The sequence below is a fragment of the Hydra viridissima genome, unplaced genomic scaffold (genome assembly GCF_058129835.1).
Source record: "Hydra viridissima isolate aposymbiotic clone 2 unplaced genomic scaffold, HvirCarnegie_v1 scaffold_1, whole genome shotgun sequence".
NCBI classification, from domain to species: domain Eukaryota; kingdom Metazoa; phylum Cnidaria; class Hydrozoa; order Anthoathecata; family Hydridae; genus Hydra; species Hydra viridissima.
This window is the reverse complement of record NW_028324300.1, coordinates 35,545,081-35,560,474: the sequence shown is the minus strand read 5'-3', so window position 1 is coordinate 35,560,474 and position 15,394 is coordinate 35,545,081. Positions and strand designations below refer to the sequence as shown.

The window sequence follows — 15,394 nt, the reverse complement described above, 5'->3', positions numbered from 1 at the left end:
AGCTTTTTTGATCAGATTAACGTTTCCTCTCGAGGGATTCAAGATCAGTGCATGAAGTGAAAAAACTATCAAATTGGATCATAAAAAGCGTTAGGGATTTCACGAAAATCTATAGGTTAGCCGAAGTTAAACTGTCTTAAGTAGCTAAGTCTCAAGCCTTACTGGCTTTAGTTAATTACGAATTCAACATTCTTATTGAAATTTTTTACTTTAAATCAACGCTAGATGGATATTTTACAATATTGTTAAAAAATGTTGCTCGCTATTCATGCATTTCGATATAAATATTAAATATGAAATAATCAAAATTATAAATTAAAATTAAAACTCTATTGAATTTTCAACAGAACTTAAACGAGATGATTTTTCAAAAAAAAAAAAAAAAAAAAGTAAAGCCGTCTTTGTATTAAATTGGAATTCAGAAAACCTTTAAAACCTTTAAAATATTCATCTTATTCATCCCGAATCTAATGAAAAAATATTTGTCTAGTACAATTAAAAAAAAACAACTTGTTACGTTAGTGTCTTCATAAGCAAGATCCTTCTGAAAAAAGCGTTTAATTTTTCGCTAAATCTGAAGCAGGAGATGCTGGTAAACTATAAAGATACGTTGCCAATAACACAAAGGCTGATCCACACAAAAAGTACCTGTAAATGATAAAAAAAAAACAGTAAATATGGGTCCGCAGAGGTCCTTCTCATCACTAAACAGGCACTATATAATACCCCGTTCATATTAACTGTAGTTAACATGAATGGGGTATTATATAGTGCCTGTTTAAATAACATCAAAGTTTGAAAAAGTAAACGAAAAAACATCAAAGCCTTCTCAAAATATGGTTTAAATAAGGCTAACTATTGTTTTATAGTTAGAATAAAGGAGTGAAAATACAAAACAAATGATTGTTGCAAACCAACTTCCGAGAGATGAAGTCACAATTAAGATTCATTTCGTTTATAAAGCAGAAAGCATTCCTTTTATGAATAAAAGGAAAAGAAGAGGACGTTAAATTTATAAAAAGTTCCGTAAACGAAAATTAATCTTAGAAACGAGATAATCAAATCTTTATCTTTTTATAGCCAGTACTTGGCAAACGGCATTCAGTTAACAGTGCAAGAGTTTTAAGTGAAAAACACGGGAAAAACACGTGTGAATTTTGAAATATTAAAAATAGATGAAACTAATCCTTCATACTGAGGCTTTTAACCACGCAATTAATTGTAATAAAAAATAACACATTTGCGTGGGTCATTTTTTCAGAGCTTAATCATAACTGAGGTTTATTTGAACAATAGTTTATACATGATGTTTATTTAGTTAATTCAATACTTTGTTAAAATAAATATAATATCACCTACCCCGATGGCTCAAAATCATTAAAAATATAATATGATGCTAAAGAGGAAGCAACAATTGATATTGACGTGGCAAAACCTTTCAAAATGTTATCAGCATATTTAACAACAGCTCCTATTAACAGTCCTCCATATCCCTAAATAGAAATAATAGGAAAAAAAAAAAACAATACTTTACAAAAAAAAGATGAAAAGAAGCAATTTTCCTTTATATTTAAATTGTGTTAAAAATATCCTTTAATAGACTAATCTATCATTATCAAACAAATCTGCAAGGAACGCTTATGTCTCTAAACCATTTTATTTGTAATTTTAAAAAAATCCGAAAGAATTACAATACTCAAAGGCTTTACAAAACATGAATTAAAAAAGCATATGTTTATATATTAAATATTTTTATTTTTTCCACTTTTACAGTGCATTACTTGTGCATTAAAGAAAAAGTCAAATATGAATTTAAAATACATAATTAATGCAAAAATACAAAATATTAAATACATAAATCTATGAAAGTTATGACAATTTTTATCCTTTTGCTCTTAATTATTGAATAAACTTTTTTTCAAATATTCTTGATCATGTTTTAGAGAACTTTTTCTGAATAAGATGATATCAAATTTTAATTAAAAAATTTTTTTTTTAATGAATTGTTAAGTTTTTGAATGCGTAATGATATTATTTTCTTTTTTTGAAAAATGGACATAAAACTCTTGGAAATTAAATTATATAATTGAATTTAAAAAGTATACTGGTAAAACTAGAAAAGTACAAACCAGTAAACTTTCACTTAATAAAACTGCTCAGTCATTCAGCATACCAGTAGCAACTCTTCACAGGCTTGTCCACGCCATAGGTGAAACAATTGGGAGTGGTTCAAGCACAAGTTTGTTGCAACAACTTGAATCAATTCTGGTAGATAAGCTCTTCAAATTATCTGATTGGGGCTTTGGTAGAATTTACAATGATATCATCACACCAGTTACTGACTATTTGAAACACTAGGGTCAATCTCATCAGTTTCCTAATGGAATACCAGGGAGAAACTGGTACACGTTTTTCATAAACTGGTGGAGTCATAAGTTGAGCATCAGAGCCATTGGTAATATTTCATCACTCAGAGCCACTTTTGCATGCAAGAAATAGTAGCAAAGCATTTCAACACACTGCAAAGAGAATTTAATGAAGCAGGTATCAACAAAAACACTTCATGTCATTTGTGGAATTTTGATGAAATTGGCTTCTCTGGTGATCAAGGCAAGCAACACATAGTTTGCTGGTGTAGTGCAAAACGACAACTGAAATTGGTTGGCAACAATGAAAAAATCCATTATACTGTTGGATACTGTATGAATGCTGCTGGTAATCATTTTGCTCCTTGCATTATTTTTAAATTAAAGAAAACTTCTGTATAGAGATTGGTGCTTAAGTGGTCCAGATGATGCTATGTAAACCATATTTGTGAATTGGCTCACTGGCATGTATGTTCCCACCGTTAAAAAAATTCCAGGTAATAAGCTTAATCTTTAATTTAATTATAGCTATCCTGACTTTGAAGCTGAAGCTATGTGACATGCTGATGCTAGATGTTGTTGGTGAAGATTTAGAAGGTAGTGGCTGAGATGGTGTAGTTACTGGTGCTAGATTTGCCATATAAATACCAAACTTTTTTTTAAACCCACCCAAATAGTCACTGGATTTTAGAATACTGGATTATTTCCACTTTAACATCAGTAGAATCAATCAGTCAAAATTGGAAATTGCTAACACCGTCATCTCAACCTGAACCTTCATTATCTCAACCACCAGAATCTATGAAAGTATCACCACCTATCACAATACTAGTACCAGGAACTTCACCATCTCAGCCACTGCCTTCTGAATCTACACCAACAACATCTAGCATCAGCATGTCACATAGCTTCAACTTTTAAGTCACCTCCAAAGTTAACTTGCTTGCAAACAACCTTCAATATTGTAATAACTCTGGCTATTCAAAAGAAAATTCTATAAGAGGTTGAAAAACAATTGCAAACTTCAGAAAAATGAGATGCTTGATGAGAATTAGACTTCATTACTAAAAAAAAGGAGCATAGAAACTGAGGAAGGTGAAGCGATGTCAAATTATTGTTAGTTGCTGAAGTGAGATGAACCAAACACAAATTTGAAGTGAAAATCTCATAGCTGGAGTTTCAGTGGAAAAACAAGAAACCATAAAAGTATTTACCATTGGTATTTATTGATTTAAATTATTTAAATATACTTTTAGAGCTTTTATGTAACTTAATAAGTTTTTGTATTTAAAGTAATTATTATCTTAGCAAAGAAGACTATTTTTGTGATTTCTCCTATAAGGCCTTTCCTTAAAATACTAAGGATATGGGCAAAAAGTAAGAACTATTTGTAATCAGTGCATCAAAAAACCCTGAGATCAGTCAAATCTAAAGGGAAACAACAGGACTTAAAATTTGCAGGTCTGTGATATTATTCAAAAGAAATTACTTGTGTTTGAGTTAAAAAAAGTTAGCTTACTTGAATGAAAACAGAAATGACAACAAAACGATTGTATCCTTGAAAGAAACCATTATCCACCACAGAGTTCCAATCATTAATCACAATACCCAAGAATCCAAAAATTATGCTGAAAAATGCTGCAAAAAGGGAAAAAAAAAAAAAAAATTGTTGTTAAACTTTGTAAGAAAAATTGGTAAACAAATTCAAAGTTTTTGTTTTTTTAGTGAAAATCTATTTATTTTATCGATGTATACTGTGCAATTAAAGTTTTAATTATAAATTAAGCTAACTTTGGTGTGAAAACTTAACTTGTAAACAAAGACTTAATTTAATGTAAAAATAATCTACAAAAATTTTTAACACTAAAAAAAAATTTTCTAAATCCACCATTTACCCTACTCTTATTTTACCAAAATGTGAAGTTAACAAGGGGATTGCCTAAACGCTGTTCACCTACCTAATTGTAAATTTCTCACCCATAAAGACGTTATACTTCCTTTTAGAATCTTTTCAAAATACACTCCTGAAAAACCACTTGAAATGCATGCACATAGCACTGCAATCAGGCCAACAACTTGTGAAGAGCTTGATTTAAACGAGTTGTTCACGGTGGATACTGAACTCTGGTAGCAAATTAATATTTTTTTACATAAAATGTTTTCAATATAAAAAAAGATTTTAAAAGATGCAACTTTAAAATACATTTCAAAGATTTAAAATAAACTATATAGATTTAAATGTACAAAATGAATCTTGTTACAAAGTAAAGAAAGGAATATTGTACTAGGGATTAATAATGAATGTATATCTTCATTCTGTTTTTGTTTTTATTTTTTTAAAATAGAAGCTTGTAAAGTCACCATAAATTTATAAATTACCTGAACAATCACTACACCTGACATCAAAATAACAAGTGAAAACCATTTCATTGCATTTAACCTGCTATTGAGCATCAAAACTGAAAATAGTGCAGTGGTAAGAATTTTTAACTGGTACGTCACCTAAAAAAAACAGGAAAAAAAGATAACAGTTGTTTTAATTTGTGTGTTATATATAAATAAAAAAGGAAACATTTTTAAACTTTGCTTTGTTCTTTAGAATCACAAATTTTGTTGAAATTACTATTACCTAATAGTGAAGAAACAATGAAGATCAAAGAAATGATTGAAAAGAAACTTCAAAAACAAGAAAATATTTCTTCAAAATTTAGCAAAACCTACCATCAGGATATATTTAATCTTCAAACAGAGGACTTCTAACTTGATTGATTGTCAGATTGAAATTCAATATTTTAAACCCAGTTTAACCTTTAAATGAACTCCTTAAGCTTAAATATTTGAATTTTTTGAATTTGATTTGGATTTTCATTGGTTAATATATAAATTCATGATGCATAGCAAACATAAAATTAAGTCATTTTCTATCACAGGTTTACATTAACCTTAAATTTACTTATAAGTAAAGGTACCCATTTCCTTGTTTGATCTTTTTACAATAAGAAAAAGTAATATTGTAAAAATAAGTAAGAAATCTACAAACTTGGTATGTAGCTGCATCTAAGTTTGTTAATGCAAGGTATAATAGGTTATTTTGAATAACATACAAGGCAGCAGGAACAAGCAACTTAAGACTATCTTTCCAGTTCCCAATTACTTCTGTATATAAACTATTTAAAAACTTGTAAATATTCCAATTTGCATCTCTTAATAAGAAAACTAGACATGTAACAATCTTCAGTATCTCAGCCAACAGTACAGCAGTTGAAGCTAGGTAAACCGATTGACCAGGAGTTATGACAGTCCTCGTATATCTTAGAAGTAAGACATGTATTGAAGTTTGGAGGACAAGAACACTGAGACAAATGTATTTCAGTGGAATTAAAATTGAACTGACTAAAAAAGAGAATTATATATCTATATAAAAATGTATGTATGTATGTATGTATGTATGTATGTATGTATGTATGTATGTATGTATGTATGTATGTATGTATGTATATTTGAATAATATATGGATATGTGAATGTGTGTGTGTCTATGTTTGCGTGTGTATACCTATATAATATTCAAAGTTAGTATTTGCTGTGACTAGGTTTTGATTTTGTTTACTGATGAGAGCCATACTTCAAATTATTATCAAACGATAACCTCAAACCACAGAGACTTGAGGTTTTCGTGATAACAACTTGAAGAATGAATCAGGGCATCATGCATCCCCAAACATAAAAAAAAAACAGTTTTTCACAAAATGCAAATAAGCTACGTTACTTTGAAGTGAAGGTGTTGACTTCAGATGAACATCTCCCTTTTTTCCAGTCATATCTTCAAAACTTTCATCAAGAGCTAATTAAGGAGTTAAATATGTAAGAGAGCCAATAAAATTAAAAAAGAAATAACTAGTTGGCGTCAGGTATAAATAAGTTTATGATAGCTACATTTAGTTTTCCTCCGTCACTACATGTTCTTAGAGAGATAAAATGGTAAAGCCACAGAGAAATGGGGTCGTGGATTCGACCTTTCGAAATTGTATTTTGAAGTACTTTGCCGAACTCTCCAATAAAATTAATAACTATATTTGACGGTAATCAAATATATTTATTTACACTCTCGTATAACTAAAGTGAAATCAAGGGCAACAAACTGTTAGCCGCTTATGCTAAAGAATAAAAAAAAACCTTTCAATTTTTATTTATAATTGGGGTTAATGTGAACGCTAGTTAACGTAAAAAGTTATGTTTTTTTTATTTATATTTGTTGCAACGTCGTCTCTAACAGTTTTATTTATAATAGCATCAGAAGAAAAAAGAAACAAAAAATTTCCTTGTTTTATAAATTTCAACTACGGTTTATTAATACGCCTCAATTTTATTCTTCTGTTTAACTTCACAATATATAGGTATGTGTGCAAAATTTTTAAACTATTCAACTATTTAATTATTTTACATCATTGTAAAGGGCTTTAAATCAGTATTACGATGGTGAAAATTTCATAAAAAACTAATGATTCTACTAAAAGTTATGCCCATTTAAGTGACAAAAATTCATTATAAGGAGTGCTTAAGGCGGCTTTCCACGGAGCGAATTATTTCGCGCGAAGCGAATTATTTCGTGTCTATTTTTTCGCTGAACCAGAAATTTGATTTCCACGTAAGTTTAGCATAACTTTAAGCGCGCTTTTTGGAAAACATGTTGACGAAAAAAAGATGGCTGTTATTTCGAAGAAAATTAATTATTTTAAAAATGATGCAAATGAAAAGAGAAAAAGTAAAGAATAAAAAACGATTTTGGGTAAGAAAAGTTTATGCCGAACGCCTACAGAAAGGAGAGTTTCATTTATTAATCCAGGATTTACGTTTACACGACCAGGAATATTTTTTTAAGTATTTTCGTATGTCTCCAACAACTTACGAAGAGTTGCTTTCGTTCGTAGCGCCTATCATTGTAAAACAGAGAACAACCATGAGAGACCCTGTTAGTCCTATTGAAAGCTTGGCCGTAACACTTAGATTCCTTGTAACAGGTGATGCTCAGTGTACTATTGCTGCAAGTTACAGAATCAGCGCTTCCACTATCAGTAGGATTATTAGTGAAACGTGTGCTGCTATTTGGACTTCATTGAAAGAGAGAAACTATCTACACGTTCCATCAGAAAAACAAGAATGGAAAACAATTTCAAAAGAATTTGAAAATATGTGGAATTTTCCGCATGCTATAGGTGCAATAGATGGCAAGCACATTGTTATGCAAGCTCCTCATAGTGGCGGATCAGAGTATTTTAACTATAAGAAAACGCATAGCATAGTTCTTCTAGCTGTTTGTAATGCTAAATACGAATTTACTATGGTGGACATTGGTGACTCTGGAAGACAGAGTGATGGTAGTGTTTTTAATAACTGCAGTCTTGGTTATGCAATTGAAAATAATAAATTGAATATTCCTGATCCAGAAAAGATTAGTAATTCAGATAAAATAATACCGTACGTTTTAGTTGCTGACGATGCTTTTGGTTTAAAAAGGCACATGATGAAACCATATCCCAATCAAAACATTCTTTTAAAACAAAAAATATTTAATTACAGACTTTCAAGAGCCAGAAGGGTTATAGAAAATACATTTGGCATTGCCACATCACGCTTTCGAATATTTCGCAGACCAATTATTGCTAATCTCGAAAAAGTAATTTTGATTACACAAGCGATTGTAGCCTTACACAACTTTCTGATGAAAAAAAGGTCAGCAAACAATTATCTCTACTGCCCCACAAATTATACTGATATCGACGGTCCTGCTGGGTTTAGACCAGGTGATTGGAGGCAAGATAATTCATGTTCTGCTGCACTGCAACCACTGTCATCAGGTTCTAACAACTACTCAAAAGACGCAAAGCAAGTTAGAGACGACTTTAAAGAGTACTTCAATTCACCAGAAGGTGAACTCGAATGGCAATTAGACTTAGTAAATAGAATTTCATAAAAAAATTGCTTTAAAAAACTGTTAACATTGTCAAACTGTCAATTCTGATTTTTAAAAAAAAATTTAAAATGTTCTAGAATTTCTGTAAATTTCTAGAATTTCCGTAAAGTTTCTGGTTTTAAATATATATGTTAATACTTTTGATAAACATTTAGAAATTCATTTGAATGTTATTTCATATAATTTATTTGTATCTGTAACACAGATAAAAATAAGGCATTAGCAAATATAAAATATATATAAGTAGATTTAAAAAAAAAAAATTAAGGTGAAAAGTCTCCATAGTAAACCATGTAGTTTATGGGTAGTTGCTATCATCTATTAGTCAAAATATTACGACACTTTATATTCTGATATTTTATTAAGACAAAGTTATTAATGTTAACAACTGATATGATAAAAAGACTTTTAGAGTAAATTATAATATAATTTATATATATATATATTATATATATATAATATATATATATATATATATATATATATATATATATATATATATATATATATATATATATATATATATTTGTATAATTGCTATAAATCAGTTATCTAGTTTTATTGCTAAGATTTGGTCTTATAAATATTATCAAGTTTTTTTGTATTGGTGTAATTATTTTTTAAGTTTTATTAACTTTTTATTAATTTTATATATATATATATATATATATATATATATATATATATATATATATATATATATATATATATATATATATATATATATAGTTATATTATAATTTAAGTTATATTATAATTTACTCTAAATTTCTTCATGCTCGCCATATTTCATGTTGAAAAGAAGTGTTTTTATCTTTATCATAGCCCGTCTGTTTTCTTTTATTGGGAGTTCTTTCATAATTGGAATAAGGCTTCGACAAAATAGGGTTGTTTCATCTTCCTCGACATCTTCCATTGACTTTTTTAAAATCTTGTCACACTCTACTAATGATTGTGACAATTGTGACAATGACTCATCATTTTGATTTTTGATCCGTGCTTTTTTTGGAATGGATGGTCTTGTACAGCTTAATCTTTTTCGATTTTCAGTTAGAAGTAATTCACTGCTACAACTACTGATACTTGGACTTAATGGTGAAATACTATGCTGTGAGTGAAAAGACGGTGAAGCAAAATCTGGAAAAATATCTACATTAGATTCCGTTAGTTTGTTTGCACTTTTTTCATGTAAAAATGCCATTTGATCAAAAAACCTACATTTTGGTAAGTTTGAGGCTGCTGCTCCTGATCTAGTCATACGGTTACGTTTATCTAAACATTTTTTTAGTGTATCTTTCAGATTTTTTAACTTTTTCTGAAGGAAGTCCTCTTCCTTACAAAATTTTAATGCAAGTTTTTTCCACGCATTTAATTTCACTAATCTATCTTTGTATGTGGGATGATTAACATCCCATAAGCTTGGAAACTCACGAACAGCTTCAAGAAAATTATCTATATCGAATTCAACAGGCATACAATGATCGCTTTCATTCTCTTCATTTTCGACTACTTCACCAACTACTTCTTCATTCGTAATTGCAACTTCATTTTGAGAAGCATTTAATAAAGCTTCCAATAAATCAACGTTAACATTTCTTTCTTTAAACCACTGAATAAACGTACTATTGTCGGCCATTATAATTTTGTTGTGTTTGTTTATTTCCGAATTTGCATGTTTGAATATTTCAAAGGTTCTGATTGGCCCTTTCTTCAAGCGAAAAAATTCGCTACAAAAAAAGTAGAAGTCGATCCAACTATTTTGCGAAGAGAAATTTTTCGCCTTGCGATAAAAAAAATCTTTGTGCGCATGCTCTCAAATATTCTTGGCGAAATTATTCGCTTCGCGCGAATTAATTCGCTCCGTGGAAAGCCGCCTTTAAGAAAACTGCAACCAACTTCAAAAATTAGTGTTCGGCTTACGGTAGTTTTATAATAGAACTTCATTGTTTAATTTTTAGCGCATAACTTTGCCTCAGTTATATTTTTATTCAATTAATAACAGAATACGGTTTTTTGTGTGTGTTTGTGTGTAAATCATGTTTTGAATACTTTAAAAAAATCACCAATATTTTAAATAAAGTTTCATTTTTCTAAAAAAAACAACTTTTTAATGAACAAAAAAGACAAATATACAAAATGTTCATAATCGTGAATCCCCCCCCCCCAACCTCTACAACAGAAGAATATTTGGCACCTTTACTGCGTGCAAAAATAGAATATGAGCGTGTCAATATTTTTTTATAAAATTTGGCAGGTACATAGAAAATAGATATATAAAATTGATTCAAAAGTTAGAAAAAAAACCCATCATTCCTTCAATGTCAATTCACTTCCAGAACAGGAATGAAGTTTTCAATAGCAATGAAATCACTAAAAACGTTAGTAACTGCAAAAAACAAACAAACTGCAATAAACTTACAACACTCTAATTTTAAAATATCATCTAAGTCAATATAAAATTCTAAACAAAAGACGAGAAAAATCCATCCTTACGACACCTACCTCGTGCACACGGTGAAAAAATGGTCACAGATTTTATCTTTAAAATCGGTGCCCTAAATCGCAGATACGCACGTACCTACAATATAGAGTTTTGTGTCATCTACCGAGGAGAGTTCTCCGAACTGCTGGCAAAGTTAATTTGATACCACTTAACACTCTTAGTTCAGATTAATTAAATTTTAAAAACTAAACAAATCAGTACTGTTTAAAAAAAACTACCTTCACCACGTGAGGTTAAAAATAAAAATTTGCATTTCTTTTACAGAGTTATCAAAAAGTTTAAAAAATATCTTAAGCCTTTTAATGGTAGCTTTTTGATAAACCTACTGATTGTTTAAAAATGAAATAATGTTTGATTTTGAATTCAGAACCTGGAAAAACTTAATCATTACATTTTTTTTAAAATTATTCCTAAGGAGATACTTTTTCATGATGGAAAGTTTCTTCGCCAAAAGGGAATCCAAACTGACTTAATCGAATTGTACAAGTAATAAATAAAACGATTGAAAAAAAAAGTATGAAATAGCTATATTATATTTAAAGTTAAAATGAAGTTACTTTTGAAGTGACTTAGCATGAAGTTACTTTTCAGACTGTGAAATTTTGCCCCGTTTTCTACCATAATAAGTACTTTATTTACAAAATTGTTCACCTTTAAATTTCTTATAACAACGATGGGTGTAACTAAATACTTAAAACCAATGCGAAGATAAACACTTTTAGTCATTCACTCACCTTTGAGTTCAATTATGATCTGTTGCACAGATAAAAGTTGCAAGGAATAATTTTTTATTATTTTCCTAATTATGTGAACAAAAAAAATCGGGTTGTGAGAAATCGCGATTAAATTATTATTTTACGCGATTTTTGTATTTTTACACAACAACCATTGATCGGGTTCTAAAGTGATTTGTAGTTATCGCTCGCATTTTTAACTGCTAAAAAGAGCAAACAACAAAGTTAACATCATACACATAGTCTTTGACATGTTGCACAAAGTTATCCACTGTTCTACAAAGTAATGCCAGGTGACGTTAAGTTTGTAACGAAAATTTTCAATTTTCTTTCTGAAACAAAACTACAAATACTTGATATCTGATTAACGATACTGCCTTATGATAAATAATGTATAGCTACTTATTTCGCGTGGTTAGAATTACTTTGTTCTATCTCACATTTTAAACGTTGGGAAAAAGTTATAATTTTTTTTATTAGATTTGCCAAAGGGAGAAAAAGGCCAGTCGATGTAGAAGCTGGACGGCCATAGTTAAAGTTACAGAGCTCAATTACAAACAAAACATTGAAATTAAGGGCCGACACATTTTTTTTTACTTATCATAAATAGGGCACTTTGTCTAACATTTTACTACAGCTTGTTCATGACATGAAATTATAGCTTTAAGGCCAAAAGCATAAACCATACACTCGCAGTTCATTTCGAGGTTAAATCATTAAAAAAACTTCATGATAAGATAACTGGTAGCAATATTCAATGGATTTTACAAATGCAAAATAACATTTTTTCAGTGATTTTTCAAGACAGCCTAATCTAATGATTACTAGTACCGGAAAGAAGCGATTAATGATATACACATAAATACCAATCCCTCCTTTACAACCACTAACAACATTTGTATACCATTTTATATATACTCTATACAAAATCTACATTTCCAAATATTTTAAAAAAATATTACTTATTCCTGAATATTCAAATAAAAATCCCCAGAAGAAAACTAACGCGATCAACAAAATCTCTTTTCCTTTTAATTGTAAACTTCGAAATGCTGGAAATGTTAAAAAACATATTACGTAGTTTGACGTTGAAAATCATTACTTTTAAATAATGGAATTATTACTTTATTAAACATACTGGTTACCATGCCCAATTAAGTATTAAGCAAACCAAGTTTTAGTTATTTTTTGCCCTGAAACATACTAGTTCACTTTGGGGATTATTAAAAGAGTTTTACGTGATCGTACGTTCATGCGCACCAAACAAAAGTTTGCCAAGCAATAAAAAACGTCAAATACTGCGCTTGTCTAGTAATATTTTAGAGATTTTTCGTCTTGAAAATAAGAGGCTTATTTGTTTCGCGAAAAGATATCTGATAACTGAAAGAAGTGCATTGTGCGTTTATTTTTAACTCAACTAAAATATACACAAGAACAAAAAACGTATATCGTAATTGCAGTTTAAAAAAGATATTTTAATCTCACCTATTACAACACCGCGTTCCATGAATAGTTTTCTTCGTTGGAAATTTATGCTGATTTAAAATAATTTACATAATGAATTCAGATCAGCATATGTAACTTTTTACTTGAATTAAAAACTCTTGGTGTTTGTCACTTGTTTTGATTTGATCACACTGCGTGTTAATTCTCGTTGTAATTTCTTGTTGCGTGCCTTTCTTTTATTTTTAAACTGTTCTGTAAATTACTCTAAATTAAACTTACGATCGGTAAAACGTAGCCTCTAAAAAAACAATTAGTTGGATTAGCTAATAACTTTTTTTAATATATATACAAGTTAAATCTTTCGTTAAAAGACACATTTACGTAACATAGGTTTATGTGTCGGTGTTGAAAATACTCGACATTCTCTCTTTAGACTCAAGATTCCGCGAATTACTTGGTTCTGTGTTTATTAACTATAAATTACAGCAAATATCGTCAGATTTAATTCTAGAGTTCCAGGCCTTAACAGTACAAGTCTCAAAAAATTTTTTTTTTTAGTATAACTTGATTTTATTTGTATGAACAATTCGAATACTAACTAAAATATGGGTTGATAAAGGTAAAGAGATTTGTAATAAAAAATTAACTTTTACTAAAAAAAACCAAATTTTTGAGACTTACTGTTAAGGCTTGGAACTCTAGAACTTTAACAACTTTAGTTTTCGCATTTTTTTTTCAATTTCAATAAATGATTATTAAAAGACGGTTTTTCATATTTTTTGCTAAATATATTTACTAATGATAAAAATGTTATATTAAAAACACTTTCGTTTAAAAGAAATATACAACGCAGAGGCTTTAAAAGTTTTCATTGGTAGTCTTGATTAACTATTGGCAAATTCCAAGAGATTACAATTCAATGACTTTAAAAAGCCTCATTTAAAAGACACGGAGACGTTAATATGACTCTTCGCCAGTTACTAAAGATGTCCTAAGCAACTACTTTTTTATTAAAAAATAATAGTAACAATAACAGTAAAAAATGTAAAGATAACAATGATGGTAATTTGAAAAAACTGTAATGTTGAAAATGATGGTAACTTCCCCTTTTTTTTTTTTTTTTTTTTGTAATCCGGGCAGAATGGGACAAATTTTTTTCTTGTAATCCAGGCAGAATGGGAAAAAAAATTTTAAATAATGAAATAAAATAATTTTAGCGCTTAAAAAGTAGAGAAAAAAAAAAAAAGTAAAGAACTAGACTTAAAATGAAAAGAGTGCATAAAACTCCTTTTAATAAACCCTTCTTAAACAAGACTGATAAAATATAACTTGAACCAAAACACGAGAAAATAACACTTGAATGCTTAACAACTGAATTTAAGATCTAGTATTTAATTACATCGAGTTTTAAAGTCCACATAAAAAAAAAAACAACTAATGAGTGAGCATCAACCATTATTTAATAAAAGTAGAAACAAAATGAGAGAACTGGCTTAGTTTGTTTTAAAAATCAATCCAACCATAAAAATCAAGCTTTTTTAAATATGGAATAAAGTATGGTTTAAAAAAATCAACCATCCTTTGTACCATATTTCCGCCTCCTGCACCAACCATAAAATGAAAAAAGTTAAAAAAATCAACTATTAACCAAAGTAAAAAAATTAAAAAGTTAAACTTAATAATCAACCATCATTTAACCATAAAAATCAAATCTTTTTAAAGTTATGGTAAATAAAATTAACCTTAGCAATCAAACATGATTCAACCATTTATACATTTCTAAATTTTTTTCGCAAAAATTCAAAACTTTGATAAATTATTTAATAAATTTTTATTATGTAAAAGAACGGAAAGAAAAGCATGCACACGATGTAAATGCAATAAAGAGATTAAAGAGGATATCAATAATGTTAAAGAATTGAAGACGTGTTATTTGTAAAAAGTATAAGGTAGCTAACAGAGTAAAGGACAAATGCAAGAATTGAAGGAGTGCAAAATGTAAGGAGTGCTTGGAAAGAGGGTAAGAGCACAAAGGAGTTTTGCGTTTACCAGAGAACGTGTATTTATGGCAAAGAATGCAAAGCAGCAGGTGCTTGTGAGCACGATAAAATGAGACGAGTATGTGTGCCATGTATATATACGAGCATTGTAAGTTGAGATGAAAGTGTCATAGGGTTTTAAGCGAATGAAATTGAATAATAATGTGCAACATTGAATAATTTGATGTTATTTAATGAAGGTAAAGTATCTCTTGTTGAGAGATTAATATGATCTTTATTACTTATCCACGAGTTGAAGGAGCTTGGATAGCCTACCCATTTTACTTGTGATTTGGTTTGACCTTTCCTTAAGTTTTTCTATTTTGCTAATCT

The 15,394-nt window shown here is 29.2% G+C and overlaps 2 protein-coding genes across 6 annotated transcripts; both read right to left on the bottom strand.

Moving 5' to 3' along the window:
* Positions 1-434: 434 nt before the first annotated feature.
* On the bottom strand, positions 435-13,925 carry LOC145192204 (UDP-N-acetylglucosamine transporter-like). 5 transcript variants are annotated; one of them, XM_090074612.1, is made up of 9 exons: positions 13,704-13,925; positions 13,062-13,320; positions 6,135-6,209; positions 5,407-5,759; positions 4,746-4,868; positions 4,325-4,490; positions 3,886-4,004; positions 1,360-1,493; positions 435-648 (listed from the first exon to the last, which is right to left on the bottom strand). In XM_090074612.1, exons 2-9 carry the CDS (start codon positions 13,081-13,083, stop codon positions 558-560), a joined length of 1,083 nt encoding a protein of 360 aa, XP_089930738.1. In that variant the 5' UTR covers positions 13,084-13,320; positions 13,704-13,925; the 3' UTR covers positions 435-557. The 5 variants fall into 5 exon arrangements, with proteins under 5 accessions (XP_089930738.1, XP_089930746.1, XP_089930767.1 ...); XM_090074620.1 differs by lacking the exon at positions 13,704-13,925 and adding an exon at positions 11,814-11,908 and having other exon boundaries at positions 13,062-13,234; XM_090074641.1 differs by lacking the exons at positions 13,062-13,320; positions 13,704-13,925 and adding an exon at positions 12,539-12,597.
* Positions 9,103-10,113, bottom strand: LOC149894728 (uncharacterized). Its single transcript, XM_090074650.1, has one exon. The coding sequence runs from the start codon at positions 9,973-9,975 to the stop codon at positions 9,103-9,105; it is 873 nt and encodes a 290-aa protein (XP_089930776.1). The 5' UTR covers positions 9,976-10,113.
* Positions 13,926-15,394: the final 1,469 nt, after the last annotated feature.